The sequence below is a fragment of the Lagopus leucura genome, unplaced genomic scaffold (genome assembly GCF_019238085.1).
Source record: "Lagopus leucura isolate 7727_CA_CO unplaced genomic scaffold, USGS_WTPT01 Super-Scaffold_100159, whole genome shotgun sequence".
Classification (NCBI taxonomy): Eukaryota; Metazoa; Chordata; class Aves; order Galliformes; family Phasianidae; genus Lagopus; species Lagopus leucura.
In genome coordinates, this window is record NW_024962335.1 from 2,218,190 (window position 1) to 2,242,264 (window position 24,075).

The 24,075-nt window shown below is 38.3% G+C and overlaps 1 protein-coding gene across 2 annotated transcripts in view; it reads right to left on the reverse strand.

Annotated features, from left to right (window-relative positions):
- LIN7A (lin-7 homolog A, crumbs cell polarity complex component) overlaps window positions 1-24,075 on the reverse strand; it is a 48,414-nt gene that overhangs the window by 15,461 nt on the left and 8,878 nt on the right. For both annotated transcript variants that reach the window (XM_042890482.1, XM_042890483.1), the window contains exon 2: window positions 14,064-14,182. In XM_042890482.1, the coding sequence (XP_042746416.1) occupies window positions 14,064-14,182 (119 nt within the window). The remainder of the gene's footprint in view (window positions 1-14,063; window positions 14,183-24,075) is intronic.

The window sequence follows — 24,075 nt, forward strand, 5'->3', positions numbered from 1 at the left end:
AAGGGAAGGGAAGGGAAGGGAAGGGAAGGGAAGGGAAGGGAAGGGAAAGTGAAATCTCAGCATTTTGAGATGCAAAGCCACAGCTGTAAGGTCAGTGTTTCCAATAATTTTACCCCACAGCCCTTTCACACAGAGGTCTGTTCATTCAGCTCCCATTTGTGCTGTGGAGACAGAAATGCTCAGCTCCACTTGCTCTTCAGTGCAGCACAGAGATCACAACACTTATCAAGAAACACTGGAAGCCTGCATGGTGTTTTTTTTAGTGGCTGCAGGAAATCTCCTCAGACATCATGATCTACAATTATTCTCCCACAGTACTCCAAAAGCACAAGAGAGGTGAAGGAAGAAAATAAGAACTAAAAAATCTGAACGTGGAAGTGAATCCTTGTGCTGTGGCAGCCTGTGCTGGCACACAGAAGTGCACTTTGGGTTACATCTCCCAGCAGGTGCTGCAGTGCATCAGATGCAGCAGGTAATCCTGGCATGGTGATGGTTCTCATCTCCACCCATTCTGCTATGACGCAAATAAGCTGGTTTAGCATCCTGAAGCACAGGGCTGCTTTACAGGTAATTCAGGAGCTGACTTCTTAGCAGGAATTACTCCGTATGGACTCATAACAAAACAACACGTACCAGGCTGGCCTATTTCCATAGATGTGAGTCTTCAGTAACAGACTCAGGGCTAGCAGGACACTTAGAAGTCTGTTTTATAAAAGTGGCCAGAGGAAGCATTCTGAAAAAATCCGGCGTGATGCTGTGCGTTTTCTGCTGAATTCCAGAACTTACAATTTAATTAAAAGGATTCTGTTCCATTAATTTCTGTAAGTGGTATTCAGTGCTTCCTCCTAACACAATATTACATAATTCTATGTTGCAAGTGTACCAACAATAACGATGTTCAACAGATTTTAGGACAACTTGTTCTAAACAGCAGGGAAGAAGCAAGTGGCAGAAATCATTCTGCAGCAGTGAACAAGTATTCAAAAAAGATGCCAAATCAAAACAAACAAACCCAAGACTGAGTACATTGCAATTTAGACCAATAAAGCAGCAGGGCCAGAACATCTTTGTTGAGATTATTAAGGGAAGAGGCAACCTGTAGGGGATATGTAGGTCACTCCAAAAGTAATGCCTCCTTTTTATTTCCCTGGAAACTACAACAGAAACAGAGAGCACAGTAACACTCTTTGATAGAGAAAATTCTCAGCTACAAAATGCTATTTTTTAACATAGTCACCAGCTTTAGCTATGTATTTTTGCCAGCAATGAACAAGAGCCTGCATGACTTGCTCATAAAAATCTGCACCAGCAGAGGTAGGAAAATGTTGCCCACACACTCCATCTTTCATTGGCCTAACAGATGGAAATCAGAAGGTGCCAAATCAGGACTGTACAGCGGCTGTGGTAGAACAGTCTAGTCAATGTGCTCCACAGTCTTCAAACTGGTATGGGGCCTGGCATTTACATGTTGCAAGAGAAAGGTTGTCTTCATCTTTGGCCTGACTCTGGAAGTTTGAACCTTCAGCTCAGTCAGCATTGCCATGTAGTGGTCAGAGTTGATGGTTTGCCCAGGTTCCAAGAAATCCAGAAGGATCACCCCTTTCCTACACTTTTCCTTACTTGCAGAGGGCTGCATCTTGAACTTTTCCTTCAGTGAGAAATTTACATCTCACCACTCCGCACACTGCCATTTTGACTCCAGCATGTAGTGGTGACACCTTGTCTCATCAGTATGTGAACCAGGAAACTGTGACCTTCAGCCTTAAACGGGTTCAGTAGGTCCTGAGAAATTTATGCATGGGGTTCTTTCTATTCCTGTGTGAGCATTCATGGGACACACATGGCACAAACTCTGTGATACTCCAGCACTGACACCATCATTTCCAATGCACTGAAGCCAATATTCAGCTCTGTACACAGATCTCTGGTCGTAATTTGCTGATTTGCACAGATGAGCTGATTGAAACGCGTTCAATTCTGTGTTGTGACAGCCGTGCAAGGCCATCTGCAACACGGCTTGTCTTTCATGTTGCTGTTGCTTCTGTTGAAAGGCACCACCTACTGCGCTCACCTCTACTAACTGGTCTCCATAAACAAACAGCAAGCGTCAGTGAATGTATATGGGTGCCATTTTTTCCATGTGAAGCAATTCAGTGACACACCTTTGCCTCACATGCACCTCCATGACAGCATGCCCCTCTGCTGCCATCTCTCATGGCAACAAAACGTAAGGGAACGCTGGTGAGAAGATTCACCCTCTATTGCCTTATCACCATCAATTACTACCAGTCTAATATTGTGGACCAATATAATAAAATAGGATGCACTGCTTTCAGAGCAATCTTTATAGTAATCAGCTCTGTTTCTATGGTACCTGAATCATCATACTGTATAGAAAAGATGTAAGTCTTCCTTAAGGAAGTTACAAACTAAGTGCCACAGGTAAGTAGTTTTAATGACGTAACAAAACAACCTGCGAAAAGATTGGTGAGCTGTATTTAGCACACAGATTAGCACTATATTGATTCAGTTTATTTAGCTTGCCTGCCAAGCTTTTTTATTGCTTCAATATGGAAGGGAATTTTATACCTTTTTCTTGGAACAAGTCTTCCAAGGGAAGGAGGCTGTCAGAACATACAGAGATGGAAAACAGCTTGAAAATAACCAGTACAAGGAAGTACAAGTAATAGGTTTTACTGCATTGATACAGTCATGTAAATGGAACAGTATAAGTGTGTACCCTTGCAGAACTGAGGGTAAGAGAAATTATGATTTACTTACATTTGAGTATGATGATGCTTCTGCCATCAACTACTATGAATCCTTGTCTTCCTAATTGTCTACAGTTGATAGAAAGGATGAACTAAACTTTTCTGCCTTCAAAGATATCAAGAATATCTTCATCAGTCATCTCTTATCCTCCTGTGAAGAGTACATGACTGAGTGTATGTGCTTCCTGCAGCACAGCTGGCCTCTCCTTTCTTCATTTCTCTTCCCTAAATCTGCAGTTGATTCTCAATACTTCAATTGTTTTCTGTAAGTCTTAACATCAACATTTCATCCAGTGGGGCTTCTACTTGGGGTAGGAGAATCTCTGCCTTTGATAAAGGGAGGAGCTGCGGTGCAAAGCTGCACAGGGGAACTGTTTGACTTGCACTGCAGTGCTTGTGAACTCCGTGCTTGTAATTGTAAACTTAGATCTGCAGTCTCGTCTTTTCTCCTCTCTTTGGTTTTAATCATTTTTACCTCTTCACATTCTACTCAGTACCTTTTTTTCCTTCCCCATAACCTCTTGCCTATATTTTCCATTCTTAACCCAATATATTTGTATGTGTGTGGAGAGGGATGCATTGGTTCTTTTGCCTGAATAGACTCCTTCAGAGGTATAGGTCAGCACTCAATTCAGGCAGTAAATCTACCACACAAGTGGACAAAGATGCTTTAAATACTACAAAGATAAGGGGGAACTCCTACCTGAATAGATCAACATACAAAGTAAGGAAAAAGGAGAAAAACATGAAGAGTCAAACACAATCAGAAGAGTATGTAACCAGAGTGGAAGTATGCAGACAACCAGGCTACCCTTCCACTCTGTTAACTATTTTTTATCTCTTTAACCATACTCTAGCTCAAAAACAATGTAATGGAGAACTCCCTTTCAGCCAAAAAATCATGACAGCTCAATTAAAATGAAAAATCTCTAATGACAGTATGAATCCCTGACATTCTGTGGTTCTGTGATTACCTCCAGTTTTATCCCTCTTCAGTATCACGTGGAATTTCTGGTTTCATGCCTGTGTTCTGTTTCTTCATCTTATGTGATAAGCACATTCAAGAAAGCATGAATACATTATAAAAGTGTATTTTCTCCAATACAGCTACAGCCTCCAGCTAAGATCCTGTCCTAAACAAAATCACATACCACAGGAGAAGACAGCAGTTCCGTGGGCAAGTTTAAAACAGATGTATTTTCCAGCTACCAAGCTGACTCAAAACCAAACTGGTTAACATTGTTTAATTTAAAAAAAACAACAACAACAACAAAAAACAACCCCCCCCAAAAAACAAGGGAAAATTCTGGATAATTGAAGAGAATGAGAATTTGACAAAATATTGGCAACCTTATGGAATCGCTGGCTGTGGATGCCATACACACTGATGACAACAGTCAGATAATGATAAACCTAGATTATTCTTCAGCACAACTGTTTGAACAAATGAACCACAAATGCCCATTTTGTTACAGGCTTATGCCACGTGTTTGATTAAACCTGACAGAAGCAGCATTAGGCACATACACACGTATTCACACTGTACAATGTACAGTCTTCATTCTGACAAAAAGTCTTCCTCATAATGAACAATAAATGGATGCCTGAATGGAAGACATGATATATTATAAGGCTTGCTGGGAGAACCAAGAAGTCTGCATTACATAACTTATTTCCTGCAGCTACTGAATTTGGACAACTCATAGAAAAAGCTGATTTGTGACAAGTAGTCTATATTTATGAGCTATTTATATCTGACACAGCATGCTTATTCAAGGTTCTTGGCATTTGGAACATTTTTATATTATAAGCTTTCATTGGTCTGTAAGCAGTTACATGATAGCACCAGAAAAATTGTTGGTGTTTACCTTCAAACTCTCACTCTGTATCATGTTCACAATTGTCATAACAATTGTTCTCCATGAAATAACACCGTGCGGCATGTGTCACAGGCAGCAGGGAGGCTAAGCCATTAAAAAGCTCAAAATGAATTCAGTCTCATTAACAACATGAGGAGATGGGACAGTTTTAATTTCAGAACGTGTAGAAGAAATATTACAAATGTTGGCTTTCACATTTTCATAGAGGGTGTTTTATTTAAGTTTCTTTCTTTGTGGGGCAGGGGTTATGGTGGAAACTAGGTCAGTTTTATTAAAGTGAGAAAAAAAAAATCCAAACCTTGATGCATTATTAAGCTTTCCTTAGGCAACAGGAAACAAAAACGAAAAGGGCTGAAACACTGTTAAAAATAAAAGTATAATCATGCTAAGGGTGTAATATTTTAACTCAGGGTGGAACACAGTATGGATGCACAAGTTAAAATGCCATAACATTGTTTACTCCAGCATTTATTTTGTGTGTGCGTGTGTGTGTGTAGAAAGAAGCAGCGCTCACTCTGCCCTGACAGTATTTCACTCCACTCTGTGTTTGCTACTTAAAAGCCAAACAAAAGTTTTGGTCCCCAAATCCTTGACATATGAAGGCTGTGTCTGTCCAACAAACAACCCAACAGGGGCCAGAGACTGGAGCCAGAATCCCTTTCCTCCCTTCTGTGCTAGCAGAAGAAGACAGCAGATGTACCAGGAAATACATGCTGTTACATCCTCTGCTCCAGTGGGAGCACTGGCACGCTGCAGATGAGCCAGGTGACACGTTCCCAGTGTTGCTGTTAGGACACACAAGACCTCTCCGTGCCCTTTCTCCTTCCTTCCAATGTTGATTCTTTTTGAAAATACTCCTCTAACACTGTAAAGTCAATAGAAGTTACTTGGCATCCACTTAAGAATAATAAAAATAGACAGCCTTACAAGCAGAAAATATTAGGAACAATAAAAATATGACTGGGTCATTTAGTTTATTTCACACTCCTTACCCACTGTTCCATACTGGCTCAAAGTCAATGATAATTGTGACCTGGCACCTTTGAAGATAAGGCTATATGCATCTTAAAAACTGTAAGCTTTACAGTCACTGAAAATTACTGTCCTGACGACCTTCCTTGCTGTTTCTGCTTCAGTATACTGGGATCAAAAGAAATAATAATAACACATGTCATTACATAATTCCCATAAAGCTACTTGGAATTGATAGGTCATAATATAAAACTCTCTTTTGGACTCCACTGCCAGTTACTTTTGAGTTCAAAAATATGCCAAGCATCACTAAACACTCATTTCCTCACTTTATCAGTAATTCTGCATATGCTGTTGAAGCTGCAGTATGCAATAGCCATATTCCAAAAGTTAAGAGCTTTGGCAAAGCCTCATCGCTATCAGCACCTGGATAAAGAACAACATAGCCTGAGCAAGTCATGCAAGTTTATCTTACATTCCCATTGAGCTGAGAAGATGGGGAGAGTGAAGGAAAATTGCTGTCATTTCTTCTTTTAAACACAAACAAAAAATGTACCCAAAATGGAGTTTTCAAATAGTCTTACAATTTCTTTTCTTTTCTGAAGGCATATTAAAAAATGGAGATGGAGGAGCTTTGCTCAGGAGTCTGATCAGCAACTTCTGATAAGGTGAAGCAAGTGGACATAGATGTTCCATCAAGGGAGAAATGCAAGCCGATGCAGATGCTACAGGGGCTTCCAACAGACTGTCAGCATAAACATTTTTCAGTAGTTCACTTAGCTACTGGTTTCTCTCAAGAGGAAGAAGCAGGCTTGAGATGAATTGCAGCAGGGAATGTTCTGTTTATCTGTAAGAGCTTTATTTAATCAAATTCAATGCCGCAGAAATAAACTAAAATAGTAACAGAAAGAGAACAAAAAAGATGCCAAGGTGCACCACCGCTGACCCATGAGAGTGACCTTCTGCAAGACAAGATACTCTGCAGGTACAGAACTAAGAACATCGTATCAACACCACTCACCAAGGAGTTTTAGTACACATATACCAGCATCGTGATAAACTGGAGCATGAACAAGATATGTCACTGCTTTGATTTTACATACTATAGGACTCTTACAACACTGAAGTATTTCTCTCCCATGGAAAGCACAGCTACAAAAACAAAGCACAAATGCAAGTAGATATATACCCATCAAATGACTCTGAAAATTGATCTTTTAATCAAAACCAATGGGAGAAAGCACTGATTAAAGATCAGTGATATGGTATGGCCTCAGATTCTGGGGTAGTGCATCTGTGAAATCAATGTATTTAGCTCTAGGCAGCTGAAAAAAGCGACAACAGCAGCTGTTTTAAATCTCCTGCAGCAAAGTCATGAAAGTCATAGGGACTTAGTAATTACACAGGGACTTAATAATGCTTTCTCTCAGATAAAGCTTGGGCTGCCTGGTAAATTTGTATGATTGCCATTAATGAAGGCCATCTGCTGAGTGACAAGGTAATCATTCCAAGAGTTTTCTTTTGTGTCACCCAGGGCTTGCAAGTGACCAAATAATGCTTCAGTTTCCTAGGGTAAAGTGGAAATTGCAACTTCATTGTTTCTCAAAATATGTATGATTTCTGGTTGGGGGAAAAAAAAAAACAAAACAACAACAACAACAAAAAAACATATTTGTAAAATTACACATTAGGTTAATTTTATATATTAAAAAATATTTTCTGTACTTACTGCTTACTTAAGTTTTCCAAAGTGCTGAACTTTCTAAATGCCTAATACAGCAGATGGACCATTTTTTTTGCAATTGGTTGTTTTTTTCTGCCCTCATTTACATACCATACAAAGCCATTCCTTAACTCATCGTTACAGAGGTAATACTTGTAACTCGGAGAGGGAAACAAAACTTAGTAAAATATGAAAGCATAACCATTCAGCCACACTGTCAGCTTTGAATTAATTTAAGTAATATCTTTTCCAAACAGTGATGGATGTGCTGAAATTATTTATTATTTATTCTTATATTTTATAAGCATGTGAGGATCTGAATGAATCTGGTTAATTTGTATGAATACATATTTTCTACTGCATGAATGCTACAGCTAGACTAATGGTGCAGTAATTCTAAATAAGCTGTCTGGAACACCAGAACAAGGTATCAGATTAGTCTAAGAGGAATGTTAATTCTCAGCTAGGAGTAGGGCACTGTTCAGATGTAACTGCTTTTATGACCTGAGTTAGAAATCTGAGCTGACAAAGCTCGTATGCTTTATTACAATGACTTGTCCTAGTGGCCTTTTGCTTACTAATTGCCTTATTAGTAATTCCAGTATACCACTTTTGCTTACTCCTGGCTAATACCACCATTTGCATGGGTCATGTGACAGTAGGGACTTCAAATGCTGGGCTTTGTACAGAGCCTATGTCATTATTGTGAATGACATATGAATTATGAATTACAGCATCTCTAGAGCTAAGTCTTCTAAATAAACATGTTGAAATCGCACTTTCTAATTAGAAACTTCATAAAGTTGGGCTTGCTCTGTGGAGATACTGTGGGAATTCCGTTCTTCCTCCTGTAACAAATAGCCATCATCCAATGAAAACAGAGTGTAAGAGGTGGCAGAATTCCAAATCCAGAGCCTTCCTCAATACAAACCAAGAGATTTTGGCCTAAGGAACCTCTATTTTTACTGGGAATAGGATTTATCAGGCAGGAAACAATGAAACTGTTTCCAAAGGCTAAGTCTGAGAGCCAAAGGAACAGCATTATATTGTAAACTAAGAAACCGATCTTGAAATTCAGAGAATTATAGAATGGTTAGGCTTGGGTGAGAGCTTAAAGATAATTTAATTTCAGTCCACCTACCATGGGCAGGGACCTTCCAATAGACCAGGCTGCTCAAGCCCTGGCCTTGAACACTTTCTGGGATGAGGCATTCACAACTTCTCTGGGTAATTTGTTCCAGTCCCTCACCACACTCTTAATGAAGACTGTCTTCCTGATATCTATATAAACCTACCCTCTTTTAGTTTAAAACTGTTACCCATTGTCCTATCACTTTGCTACCCTTCTTGTAGGCCCCCTTTAGGTACTGAAAGGTTGCAATGAGGTCTCCCTGGGGCATTCTCTTCTCCACGCTGAACAACTCCAACTCTCACAGCCTGTCATCAAAGGACAGATACTCAGTTTTCTGATCGTTCTCATGCCCCTCACTCTGGACCTGCTCCAACAGCTCCATGTCCTTCTTATGATGAAGGCTCCAGAGCTGAACGCATTACTGAAGATGGAGCCCCACAACTGTAGAGTAAAAGGGGAGAATCATCTTCCCAAACCTGCTGGCCTCACTTCTGTTGATGCAGCTCAGAATACAGTTGGCTTTCTGAGCTGAAGGCACACATTGCCAGCTCATGCTGAATTTTTCATCAGCCAACATCCCAAAGTCCTTCTCCTCAGGGCTGTTCTCAATGGATTCTCCACTAATCCTGTAGTTGTGCTCAGGATTGCCTCAACTCAGGTGCAGGACCTTTTACCTGGCCTTGGCTTTGTGAAGTTTGCACACTCACCTCTCCAGGTCCCTCTGAGTGGCATCCCCTCCCTCCTGCATGTCAACCACACCACACAGCTTGGTATCATCTGCAAACCACCTGAGAGTGTACTCAGTCTTGCTGTCCATGTTACCAACAAAAACAGTGCAAGTTACAATACTGAATCTCAAGTATTGCCAATGATGTCCACCTGGAAATTGGGTCTTTCACTACAACTGATTGCAACCATCCAGTCAATTCCTCATCCATTACCAAGTCCATCCATCAAATCCAAATCTCTTCATTGAAAGCCAAGGATGTCATGCGGACAGTGTCAAATGCTTTGCACAATTCCAGGTAGATGACATTGGTTGCTCTTCCCTTATCCAGTAATGCTGTTACCCCTCCACAGAAGGCCAGATTTCTCAGGCGTTATTTGCCCTTAATGAAACCATTTTGGCTGACACCAATCCCTCTGTTTTCCATGTATCTTAGCATACTTTGCAGGAGCATCTACTCCAAGACCCAAGCATGGAGGTGAAAATGACTGGCCTGTAGTTTCAGGTCTTTCTTTTTTCCCAATCTTCAAAGGCAACATGCTTTTCCACAAACTATTTTAATATAAAACAGACAACAGTACAGTATTCTGCTCCTCTGTTTATAGAAATGACTGTACTTGACTGAGTCCTGCAGAAGTGCTGTTGTGCTATGACCTGACATTTTGATGGGAGTCATATGACAACAAAATAAAATAATGCCTGTTTTTGTCTTTCTGGCTGCCTCATGACATTTTTCTAAAGACCATTTGATGTGATTACATCTCTTAATGATAAATGCTTTACTACTGGTACATTTTAGTCAGATTTATTTTAAATAACATTTGCAGAGAAAAACATTAGATTTAATTATTAAGATGCTAAAGAAAAGAAAAGTGAAGAATGGGAAAGGCAGATATACTTGAATTTTATACTACTATTGAAGATACAGAAATAGCAACTTCATAATCTACTTGGAAGAAAACTGCTCATAGGGAGATCTATGAACTTATCAAGCTGTAACTCCACTTTCCTGGCACTTCAGTACTGATTACCAAATGCAAATGTAAGTGAATTTCCCACAATCTCCTAAGGTATTTAGTGTGTTTTATTCTACTGTTCACTCTAACTTCTGTGACTACAGCCATTTTAAGGTTTACTACCAGACCAGAAGTTTAAGTTCACCTAATTTCCTTTTCACTGCCTTACAACAATTCAAATCACTGTACCAATTCAGGTTGCTAGTTTTATGTTCTACATGAATATACCTTCTCAGCATTTCAATTATGCATTCAGTTTTCATGCCTTGCAGTTCACCTATTCTAGTAATCTCCCAGGAATCACAAGAATGCAACACAGCAACAGCTTTGAGTAAATAGCAAAAACACATGGAAGGAAGGGCTTACTGGTATAATGGATAAGATTCATGCATTTTTTGACAGGTGACAAAGCCATAGAAACTTAACTAATTTTCATGCAGCTGATGAGGTTTTGAAACAAGTAATTTTAAAATGCAATTATATATTTTTTTCAAAATACAGTTTTTTTGGTTTACCTTGCTTTTTGGTCTAAGTGGTACAACTAGGGTCTTCAGACGAAAAGAATATAGTGAAGCCAATACAAACTTCAGTTATTTCCATTACTTCCAGAGCTAATACAAATTCCTTCCTAGTGCCAGATAGAATATTTCAGTTGGTGGTATTTATACTTAGTTAATTGAGAACCATTAATCACCATTTCCTGACATAGCATTCTAGAAAAATGCCAAAGTATTCCTATTTAAATTCATTCACTCAGTCACTTTAAAAAGATTTTATTTCTGTGGAATATTAGTTTGAGAATTTGAATTGGTCGCTTAATTTACTAAATATGTTCCCATAAATACAATTCATTATGGCCATTTAATAGGTTCCTACATACTAGATTGAAACGTACGTCATCTAATAAAGTATCCCATACTTTTAAAGGCTAATTAATCATAAAGGTGACCTAGTGCTTCTGAAGTCAAATAATTCCTAGTTATAGAAAAGACAAGTCACAGTCAATCAAAGCTGTGTGGACTAAAATTATCTTCAATCGTTTCACCTGCATTCAGCCCAACATTAAGTTTCTCTGGGATATACTTTAACAGTGAAACTCACTGGACAGTTAAGTGTTCATAATTTCTTAAACTGGAAAAGAAAACATTTATTTTCCACAGCTCTTCCATTATGGAATTTATAGGATTACAAACACCTGCTTTAACCTGCTTTATTAGATTTTCTGATGAAAGAAAGTTAGGCTCAGCTCTTGTATTACATAATGTACACATCACACTGCAAATCTGAATCTCAGCATACATTTAATAAGCAGCCTCTTCCTGAATTTGCATACTAATACAAAGTCTTCCACTACTCCTCACTCCATTTCAATTAATTCTACCTACTGCTGACTCTGTCTACTTCATTGCTTTCTCCAGGAAAATCGCTCCATACAACCTTCTACATTTCTTCCAGCTGACTGTCATGCCTCTCCCTCAAAGGTCAGTAACTCTTCTCTCCATTATGTAGGTGTGAAGAGAGGAAATAAAAAGCTAGTCTCCACACTCTCACAGACTGTACTTGGGGTTAGAGAAAATAAACAACAGGAAGGAGCATCTGCAGGGAAATTTCTGTTTAGCAACAGCTATTTCAACCTTGAATATGCACAAAAAAAGACTGTGCTCTTCAGTAAAGCGCCTATCTGTCTCTCAGTAACTCCAGCGTACACAAAGGACATGCAAGGACAATCCTAATTAACTGCAAGACCCAGAATAAATATTCTCCAACTCCCTACTACAGTGCTTGGAGGAGTCTGACAATTTAACATGGCTGGAATATTCCACGCTTTTTTTACTCTTTTTTTTTTTTTTTTTAACAGAAGAAAATCTTTGCTGGCATTTTCCAACAACTTTTCAACTGGTAGGAAAAAAAAAAAAAAGAAAAAGGTGTTACAATCTAAACATTCACCAAAGGTTTAATGCAAGTAACTGTAAAGAGGAGCCACACGCTGAACAATCTTAAGAATTGCCGATCTATATATGTCAATTCCTCTACTCTCCTTGGATGAAAGGAGTATTATTGGACATTTTATATTAAAATGTTTCTTCACAGAAGTACTTTTATGTGTAGTCATGAATGATACTAATAATTTTCTTTCTTTTACAGAATTCTGTTCTTTAATGGTGATATGATAGCAATTAGACCAATTAGTTATATTGGTCTATAAGTATGTAATATTAAATATTTTGAAATAAATACTTTTTTATGAAGTTGGTAGAACTGACTTAATTATTCATCATTAATTGATTCTTGTGTTACAAGCATATTAAGGTGACTATTACTTAGTTGTAACACTCTAATAGCAATTAGACTGTCTGGCATGTACAAGCTATCTTTACACAACTCTCTACAAACCTTTTGTGCCATCTAGATGGTTTTGTCAAAATCCACTTTCAGTTCACTGAACTGAGAGTGCATTTGCCTACAACATTTTCCTACTTCCTAGCCTCCATAACTGTTTCAAAAAGCTTTATGTCTGTTTCTGTTAAGAATATTTTCCTGAGAAGGATATAAATTCGACAAGATTTCACTGATGATGCTCCAGAGATTGAAAATTCCCATAACAATCAGAGTGCCAGACTCTGCTATCTGAAGAAAAATAACTTTTCAAAGCTCTGTGGTCAATTAAAGAAACATCTAATGTGTTAAACGAAAGGACTAATCAGAATATCAGCTTACAGGGTAGATAGTGCCATTATTTATTGTCATCAATTGTCATCAAACACTATTCCCTTTAAAAAGCTTTGAAAACCCTCATTTAACTTAGGGGAAAACTCCCTCTGTTTCTCACATTGGAGAATATACTCCAAGAAACAAAGAGTGTGTTGCATTCTGCTTATTAAACTGTTATCTTTCTTCCTTCCAGACACTCAGCAGTCCACTCAATCAATGTGCTGCTGTTGCCTAGTTATCAGGAGGTTCAATCCTGCTACCATTGAAGCAACATTAGATTTCCCATTGATTTCAGTGAGGGAGGATTAGTTCTAGCCAATAGATAAACAAACGTAAAAAGAATTTCTTACAGATTTTCTGCTGAAAATATGTTATTTTCACTAAAGCACCTAGAGCTGCTTCAGACTGGCAGGTTAACAGCATTCAGTTTTAGTAGGTAAGATGTCTGATGCATTATTTTATTAATTTATGGTGTCTGTCCAAGAAACTTCTAACAGATGTATTCATAATTTAACTACGTTAAAGATAATACTACCAGTATGTACGTGAGAAAGTGGCTCCTTCTTCTCTAGCTTGACTAGAACAACACAATAATTTATCTACTGTTTGGCAGAGCTCGGGAAGGCTCCTGACCATACACTGCTGGGTAACAATCACAATTCTTAGTAATTTGATAAAAAATTCTTATATGTGCAGCAACACCCACTGGGACCTGATCACCGACTACAAGATTCATATTAGCTTCAGTTAACTTCCATGCTTACATCGCTTGTCTCTCGTGGCATTTCTACTGTACCTCACACCTGAGTTCCAGAAGAGGCATTTAATCTTGCACTCACCCAACTCAGCACATCCCCATGCGCTGTATGACTTAGCACAAACCTTGAAACAGCATGAGCAGAATGCTAAAGTAATAATTAAACTCTTTCTCCTTATCAAGTCTAATTGCCTCAGGCTTGAGGCCTTGCTGATGCAACTTTTCTGCATCTGCTTTTCAGTAACTTCATCTTTCTGTAGATAGCTACAGACACATCTCATATCCATTGTCCTTTATATAAGGTACTGCTGCTTCTCCAGCAGTATACTTTAATATTTTTTTTTAATTTTAACTAAAAATTTCTGTTCCATACCTCTCTGATAGCTGTACAAAACTCACTCTGCAGCACCTTCTTTAGAGACTGTAGTTTATGTACTGGTACTTCTCCAGATTCTTGCAGTTTCTCCAGTAACTCAATTGCTCTTGCAACATCTGAGCGGAAAAAGAAAGAAATACAAGTCAGTATAAACAGAGGTTGTAAATGCAACAATGACTAAAAGGGGAAAAATCACAGTGATTTTAAATTTAAAATTTACTGTGGAAACTACTACTGTACTAATCTTGTTATACCAGGCTCAGTTAGGCATCAGCACTACTGCTGAGAGATCCAAATCCCTATGTATAGACCAAATGGGGCATGTACACATACAACAGACACACACGCAGAGCTGCATTCTTAAACCTTTTCTGGAATAAATCTACCAATTTAAAGCAGCTAATCTACATTACCAGATCTATTTTTTTTTTTACTTTTCTGCACAGAAGCAGCACAGACACAATACGGGGTCTACTTTTGGAAAGTCTGCAAGAATGAAATTGAGTCACTGAGTCATAGAACCACAGAACTGCAGAACGACTTGGGTTGGAAGGGACATCAAGGATCATGAAGCTCCAACCCCCTTCTACAAGTAGGGCTACCAACCTCCAGATCCAGTACTAGATCCGGTTGCCTAGGGCCCCACCCAACCTGGTCTTGAACACCTTCAGAGACAGAGAATCATAGAATCATAGAATGTCCTGGGTTGAAAAGGACCACAATGATCATCTAGTTTCAACCCTCCTGCCACAGGCAGGGTCACCAACCACTAGACCAGGCTGCCCAGAGCCACCACATTCTCTCTGGACAGCCTGTTCCAGCACCTCACTACTCTTTCTGTAAAGAACTTCTCCGCTGACATATATAAGCACACTCCAATGACAATGTCTAATAAAAGTATTTGATCTTTTCATAAATCTAAGTCTTCATATCAATTATAAAGAAAATCTCGAGCTTGCTAGTGAAGAGTAAATAAGAGTAAATACGTAAAGCTCTTGTCCAGGTCTCCGAAAACCTATGCTAAATTACCTGATTTGCCATATAAAACCTGTGTAAAACCCACATAAATATGTAAGTCACTCCAAAAGTAATGCCTCTTTCTTATTTCCCTGGGGACTACAACAGAGCACTGTAACACGTTTTGACAGAGCAATTTCTGCTGCAAAACACTTTTTCAACATAGTCACCACCATTAGCAATGCATTTTTGACAGTGATGAACAAGAGCCTTGAGGCCACGCTCCTAAAAATCTGCACCAGTGGTTGTGAACCACTGCTGGCACTGCTGTAACACACCACCACGACTTCACATTCACTGGTTGGTCTCCATAAATATTCAGTAAGCGCTGATGAACATCAGTGGGTGATGTTTTTCCACATGAAGGAATTCAATGACACACCTGTGTTTCATACACACTTCTATGTCAGACGCCATTCTGTCAGTCTGCCCCTCTGCTGCCACTTCTTACACAGCAACAAAATGCAATGGAATACTGGACAGAAGGGTCAACCTCTACTGCCAACATATATCTCTTGACACAATGGGCCAACAGAATAAAATAGGAGGTGTTACTTTTGGAGCACCCTCTTATGTGAAGCACTTTTTTTTGGTGGCCTAAATTCTCCTTAAGTCCGTGAGTATCATCAAGGGCACAATCTAAGTGCTTCTGAAGAGCAATCCAGAAGGCTTAACTTAGTAGACATTCGGAGTACTGAGCAGGAATCTGGTCATACTGATTCACTCCCAGGAGGGAGCTGCACGATATACATCTCAGTCAGCTTTTAAATGGTAGAGCTTAATAAAAGGTTTTCTCCTCCTGCATCATTTAGTGCTACCTTCCAGCTCTTCCTGTAGATCTGCTGTTATCACTTAACAACAGTCTTGATCGTGTGGTCATTCTCACATTGAATTCTCACTCTCAACAGCTACCTGAGCTGCTATTGGCCAACTACACAATCCTACTAAAAATAGGTCTGTATCCTAGTGATTACATGTACTCTTAATACTAAACGATAAAAAAGTATTCAAGGTATTTTAATTCAGTGCACTAACTGCACTAAGAAGAAATAAAATCCCTCCCCAGACCACCACATAACTCTGCAACAACTACAAAGGCTACATTCAGCCTTGTGTAATTCTCCACTCTGATGACAAGAGTTTTACTGTTTCTGACTAGGGGATTATACTAACTGAAACAGTTCTTACAATCCTTGGTTTGCAACTGAGCTATATTGACCAGATGTCTTACATATAAAACACAGAGAGACAGAGGTGACAGAAGATGAGCTCTAACAATAACAGTGTAATTGTACCAAATAATTATTATCCATCTACTTCAGTGTTAGGAATAGAGAAGATGATGTCACATGTTAAATTTACAGTTTAACTGAAGAAGATAAGTAATTATTTAGCATGGTAGGTTGTGCCATAATAACTTAACAACCAAATAATTTTCAAACCTTTTAACAGACATCTGTCTATCTGCTAGTTGGTAAAAACTGCTATGCATTTCATTCTGCACAAAGCAATTAGATCATTTATCATAAAGCAGCTCCAACAGCCAATCATAACAGATCAGATATGACTTCTGAAATTCAGATTTTCTAAGTCAGACTGGCATCTTTTCCAGTACTGGTTTGGGGAATTTTAGAACTGTCACCAACTGTATCTGTAGAAGGCTGGGGCCAGAGACGGCAGATTGATTACTATTTTACAGATGTGTAGAAGTTTCCTCACCATATCTGAACATTTTGTGTACAACACTGTATTTGCTTTTGGTCCTGAATCCAGTGATATATTCAATGAAATAGCTGTTCTGATCCAGAAGGGAACTTAAATAGCTTTAGATACATTGATCAATACAAAATTGTTAAGTATGGGTCTAAACATTTCCCTAGGGCATGGACCAGGTACAAACAATTAATCACTTCTAAAACAGGGAATGTTACAACACAAAAGGTAAGTTTTCATCCCAGTACAAAAGCCTGGCATGAAGTCAATGGATGTTTAGTATGCAGACTCCTACACAAAACTGATCATGAAGCTGTCATTTGTCAGTATCAGTTTACTTCGTTTTGTGATTAAGAACTGGCTTGGGGTAAAGAAAATTCTGGATACCATGAAAGTATTCTGATTTCCCCCACTTCCAAATCCATCCAGTGAGCCAGAACGCATGAATGTTGTTACCCAAGTTCTTGTTTTTTTTATTCACCATATTTGTTAACAATAATCAGCTTGCTTTCTCTCTCTTAGGCACATGGCTTGACCCAATTTGGCAATGACTTGTGCAAAACTGCTTGCAGTACAGAGAATATGGAATAATAAAGAGCTTGAAGGGATAAAAATACAGAATTGAAATGAGGCATGCGTTCAGGGCCAAAGCTGTTTGTTACAAGCTGATGCTCTGTCAGGAGCAAAGTGTAACAGTTTGTGCAAAACTGAATCTGTTTAAACATGAATGTATAAATGCAATCTCACGGAATAGCCTATTTCTTTCAATTAATAACTCTGCCGGGGAGACTTGAATGAACAGTTCCTCCAGGAATGCTTAAAAAGTGAACTTGTTCAATGTAAGTTAAGTGCAGCTTTTTCCTGATCCTTCATACAAGGCGAGTTCCAGACAAAACTAAAATAAGTGCCAGCTCAAATAAGTGATGAGACTGCTGCTGAGGCAGACTCCATAGCTACGATGACAAGAAAGCAAGCAGCAGGTAATCAAACCATCCCTGTCAGTTACAGCAATGCCACAGGTTTCCAAAGGATTGCTATTCATCTGCTGGGACGCTTTTCTTGTCCCAAATGTCCCTTTGATTACAAATGTAATCAGCTTTCCTCGCAAAAATTATCACCAGGAAATTGTTCTTGAATAACATTTTCTTACCCACTAGTGAGAAGCACCAATTGATGAAACAATGTGTGTTTATACAGATACACAATACTCGTGGAATTATGTTAAAAGCAGTTATGTTCTATGCAAATTAAACATGCATTTTATTACTGATTTGCCCTTCTTTTAATCTAGGATATTTTTGGAACACAACAGGAATTGTGAAAAATATTCTCTATATTCAGAAATACAAATTCCATTATATTTACATTAAACTGATGGTAACGTCACTGACATCTATCTTCATTTCTCATTTTGTATCACACAGAAATTAGTGGGAATTTTAAGTCCCAACATGGGTGGAATTAATCCTCTGTATTCTATGACGTGTACACTTGGAAATGAATATTATATTACTTGTCCTTTTTTTATATCGAATTCTAGCCCCTTTTTTTTTTTCAACAACCATTTTCTTCTGACTTCCTTATACAAAAAGAATTTCTTTCTCTCCTTTTCTGTTTAACATTCGCTTCCCTTTTTGCCTTCCCATCATCATGCTTGCCTACAGCCTTTCAGGAAATAATAAGGTTTCAGCGTGGTGGATCATGTTGTCAGTGAAGTCAGGGGGCTGTGGGTGGAACACATTTTATCAGATGTGCCCATCAAAAGAAAAGCGTGGCTCTCAGAAAAAAAAAGATTTCAAGTGTTCTTTCTATTTTAATTTGAATGAATTTTCATTTGTATTGTTAGTGGGAAAGAAGCAGTAGGTTACTATTTAAGCATTAAGAAAGAGAGATGTCACTAGAATATAGAACTAGCAAAATACCACACTGTGATACAAGCCGAACATTCCCATGCAATAATAAATGAAGTTGAATTCCATACATATAGCCACATACCAGAGTGCAATTAACAGAAAGGTCATTTTGCTTAACTAATGCTTTGCTGATCACCCTATTCTAATATACTAACTGCTTTCACTAGCTGATTTTGTTCAAATAGCTAAGGAATACACAATGTAGATAGATCTGTTGAATTTGATGGATGTTTTTAAAAGTAAATGATATTTCTACTATTCTTCAATTCAGCTTTTACTACGTGAAAGTTAATCATGAATCCATGCATTGCAGAAAGAACCCCAGCAGGTCCCCACTATGGGTTGTCTCACATGACTGTTAAATCTGGGTAGACAAAGTTCCTGCAGTTTGTGAATGTGGTTTTACCCCAGTATATTTTGTGCAGGCTTTAGTTCCAGTTTATTCAGATAAGCTATAAATTACAAAGAAAAATAATAGAAAATTACTCTAGTGTATTAAATGCTTCCCATCCAATATGACAGTGGCTCTAGAAAACGAATGTACTTGCATGATTTATAACACAAAAACAAGAAAACTGTTGTACATCTACCAGCACCCAATCTTTCTCTCATAGTGACCTAAAATGTTGGTTTGCAGTCCTTAAAATAAGTATATTATTCTTTGACTTAAGAAATAACTAAACAGATGATAGTATGCTCTGTAATACTTGCCTGGATGCAAACAGTAATTATTTAAAAAAATACAAGGGCTGCCCATGTAAGCAATGCCTCCCATTTTATTCTGTCAGCCCATGACACCAACAGGAATATGTTGGTAGCACGGCAGCAGAGGCAGAAGCCTCCTGACAATATTCCGTTACACGTTGTTGCTGTGTGACTGATGGCAGCAGAGGGGCAGTCTGACACAATGGCATCTGACATGAAAGTGTGCATGAAACAAAGGTGTGTCACTGATTTCTTCATGCGAAAAAACGGCACCTAACGACACTTGAATGCTTGCTGAATGTTTATGGATATCAAGCAGAGGATGTGAGCATGGTGTGGCAGCGATGGTGCATTTTGGCAGTGGCAACAGCCACGCTGTGCTACCTCCTCTGGTGCAGATTTTTAGGAGCACAGCATGCAGGCTGTTGCTCATCAGTAGCAAAAATGCCCAGCTAATGGTAGTGACTATGCTGAAAAAACAGTGTTTTGTAGCTGAGCACTTGCTCTATGAAATAATGTTATTGTGCTCTTTGTATCTGTTGAGGTTTCCATGGAAACAAAAAGGAGGCATTACTTGTGGAGCGACCTATGTAGTATTTCAGTACTCTGATAACTACTCAGGAATCACGTTTCTGGGTTGCTTCCCAAGCAACAATTTGATGATCACTTATTTATTAACAAGATGAGAAAGTAGACCTCTCACCTTTCTGAAGTCATTCAACTGCCTCATTCATTTTAATTCTGGAGAACTTAGATGAATTAGTATGCCAGTTATTAGGAAAAAATACCATACCTTGGTACTTCAAAGAGGTGGAACATCACTACAGACTGACAGCAAGGACACTCAGCAAGTCTTCACTTGCTTCACTATGGCATTACAGAAAAATAACGTTGACAATTTTCAAGCTCTATTTCGTTGCGCCTGAAGACCTTTAATTAGGCTGAAGGTGAAGAATTTGCATAACATAACAGGTCTTCATAACTGCCACGTTTTTATTCCTCAGTACTTTTGCTAAGGTTTAGTTGCTCCTTTACAGCTTATGAAAACACATTTCTAAATTCCCAATGTTAGTCTACTTTTTATCATAATTTCCCAAACCTACACTGAGTGATCTTCAAATACTATCAAATGACAGTAGGTAATCAATGGCTAGGCAATTAGAATTCCGCAGTGATTAGCGAAGTTCATTCGTAATTCACAGCCAGTAACCCCTTATCTCCATGACTTCTTGGTTAAAGCACAGCTTTGGAAGATTTTCAGCTTGCGTCTTTTGAGAATTTTCTGCATTACCAGAGCTCTGCTGTCAGCTGCTGCTTTGCCTAACATGACAAGTCCTGCCTGGCGTCAAACAGCAGACTGCCCAAAGCCCAGTTCATCTCCTTACTAATGGCACAGCGCTCTCCTGAAATAAAACAACTCTTCTGTTAATACATTTAATTTAACCTAAACAGTTCAGGAAAATGAAGGCAGAGAGCAGCCTTTTTTGCCCATTTAAGTTGCAATCTTTGTCTCGCCCGGAATTTCATACTAATGAGTATGCATAAAGGTGTACTTCACCATGGTAAATCAGACTTGATGTGCAGGGAACAACATAGGAGCCTGTTACAATACAGCATTAACTTTCAACACACCATAATGTGTATTTGTGAGGTGTATTCAAATCAATTACATGTCCTGGTTTTAACAGTAATCTGTATCATGACATCATGCGACAGGCTGCCAAGCTGTGTTTCCAAGTGGAAGATACACCTGGATTTACTTCATTTCCCAGGAGCCTCCTCATCATCTACAATTCTGGGTGACATTCTTTTACCATTTGTAGTAAATTTGTTATCTATCCTTATCTTAATTGGGTCGTTTTTCTTCTCCCCAAATGGGAAGAAAAAGGCCTCTTTGCGCTAACGTGTTTGAAACCGTGACATTACAGCAGTAATATCAAAGTCTCTGATAAATTATAGCTACACTAATATTTATAGTTATATAGCTTTATGTTTATATTAGTTTATATTATATGGGTAGCAGTTATAGGTCTAATGCAGTATCACTTCTACTCCTGTGGTTAAACATTACTGTGTACGCAGAAATAAATATAACAACCAAACCCTCATGATTCACCTTGTGCTGAGGATTTCAACTCACCACAGTTCTAATGCAGGCATCTACAGCTCAGTTCTCACCCCAGACTGTTGCTACTTTCAATGAAGAGAAACACTTTCAGGCTACAGTTTATCTGACCTATTTTAGATAAGATGAATCATATTCTAGGAGCGCCTGTTCTCTTTGTTGACTACAAAGGGAGACTAGATGATTAGCTTAGATGTAAATGCCTGCATCCTACGTACATCATGGTACAATGAAATCCAGTGTTACTGTCCAGATTTACAGTGAAAAATTCATGCAAATTTACCTCCATGTGGTACAGAAGACACCACGCTTGAGAACAGTCACCTTCACAGCTTTTTGGTTAAAAGTTTTACAAATGTCTTAACCAAAAATCTGATGCTTTTTTTTTTTTTTTTAAATAACAAATGAGGAAAACTAAGCATGGGATAAAATTGAGTATACATACATACCCCATGCCTGCATCTTTCTTGTTTTCTTTGGCTATTCATCAGACCCTACCTGGGTCTATATTTCTCTTTCTGTATGTTGGTGATACACTCAGATTTCTCTGGCTCTATCTTCTCAGACACACTACAGGTATACAAGCCCTCTGCTTCCCTCTGCTCCTGACCCAGATGCTGCATACCCCAAGGCACGTTAATCACCATGAGTCTTCCCAGCAGCTTTGGCAGGAACACCTGAATATGACAGTAGAGGTCTGATATGTTTTGCGAAATAACTTACAGAAAGGACACTTAATTTGCCAGGAATGCAGGGTCACCTATGATCCAAAATACATATAGATATTGTGTGGAGATCTTTCCATCCAGCAGCCTCAACACTACAAAAGACCCTTGTGATTCTCTTCAGCAATTCCTCTTTTCCCATTTCAGGAATACGACCCGAAATATTGAAATTATGCCATTTTAGGCATACTGCTCCTTAATGCTCCCTTAGTGTGTTCAAATTCAACATTCAAAAGGTCCCTTTAAGTGAAGAAGTATACTCCTTTATTTTCTTGGAATTTCTCAATGTCTACCAACGTCTGAGTAATTTTCCCCCTTCTAACCCGATAAGTTTTAATTGGTGATTTCCATTCTCATATTCAGCTAGGGCTTTTTCACAGCCCTAACCTGCCATAAAGGCTAACTGGAAGAACTGGATGTGCTTTATCTTGGTCAATTTTTCTGGCATAATCATTAATCCGCACACGTAAAGCCACTCCTCAATTTTTACAGTGAAGCCTTCGCATAAGTGGTGTAAAGTCAGAGGAACGTCCCTGGTGACAATTTTCAAAATTTGGTTTATTGAGAGAGATCCACAAAGTTCCTAAAACTGTTAAGCTCATCAGATCCTTTGAGAATGTGACCTGGTGCTGTCACATTTCCGCTACTGCTTTTTAGAGGGATGATAATAAAACAGTGCAGCTTGAATTGATAGGTAATTCAAGATCTTTTCTTTATGATGAATTTCCATGGGTTTTATTAAAACTAGGCCTGAATAGTAATAATGCAATTCAGAATTTTCAGAGATGAGCATTTAAAATTAATTTTAAAATCAAATAATTTTAAAATAGTTATATAATTTTTATTCTTCCAAATTAGTAGTTTTGTTATAATTTTTTAAGCAGTGAAGGTGAGGAGGTGCAAAAATGTAAGTTTGAGAATTTTCATCAGAAGATTTTGCCATCTGTGAGTAACCAAGACACACACCAACCCTGTGACAGCACCCACTGATTGTGTATAGAAAGCTTCAAATATAGCACCAGTGTGAAAACAAGTTTCCAAATTATCCTTTAAGAGAAGGGATTTAAAAAAAATGAAGTTGAAAATGCAAAGAATAGACAAACATTGAAAACACTGGTATGTTCTTGCACAGTTCTTTAAAAAGAACACCATGATTTTTCTCCTGCATCACCTTGGGAGAAAAGAGAAGGGAAGGTAACATTTCTTTTTTCTCTCCATATACAGATACAACTTTCTATCGTTCAATTGTGTGTGCTCTTGGTGATCATAATTAAGATTTATAGACAGCTACTCAGTGCTGAATAGAACAGATGAGACACGGTTCTTGTGCCTTTTCTGACAAGGGACAGTTAGCTGTGAATATGACACAAAAACATTTTTTTAGACTTAGCAAAAAAAGTGAATGTTGTATTCAAATAAATACATGCTGTGCATGCTATAAATATAAACATATACATGTATATACTCATTTATTCAAAAAACAAACAACAAAAACATTTATTTCCAACAGGAAGCATAATACTTTGTTGCTTCAGAGTTTGTTATTGTAGTTCTTTAGCCTTTCTGTAAGGACTTCTAAAAACCCCAAAGTTCTCAAGTGTTTGAAGCAGCTATTTGCCTTCACAGGAAGTGTAAAATAGTGTTTTGGCCTTCTGAAGCTATAAAATAACAGGAAAAAAAATAAATCAACCTCTGAAGCAAAGTTCGAAATCCCTGAGACATTCAGAAATTCAGCAGTGTAAGGATCCGGCTTTTAAGAAATAAGGTCCTACAATCTAAACTTTGTGAAAGTAAGGAAATTGTATGCTCCT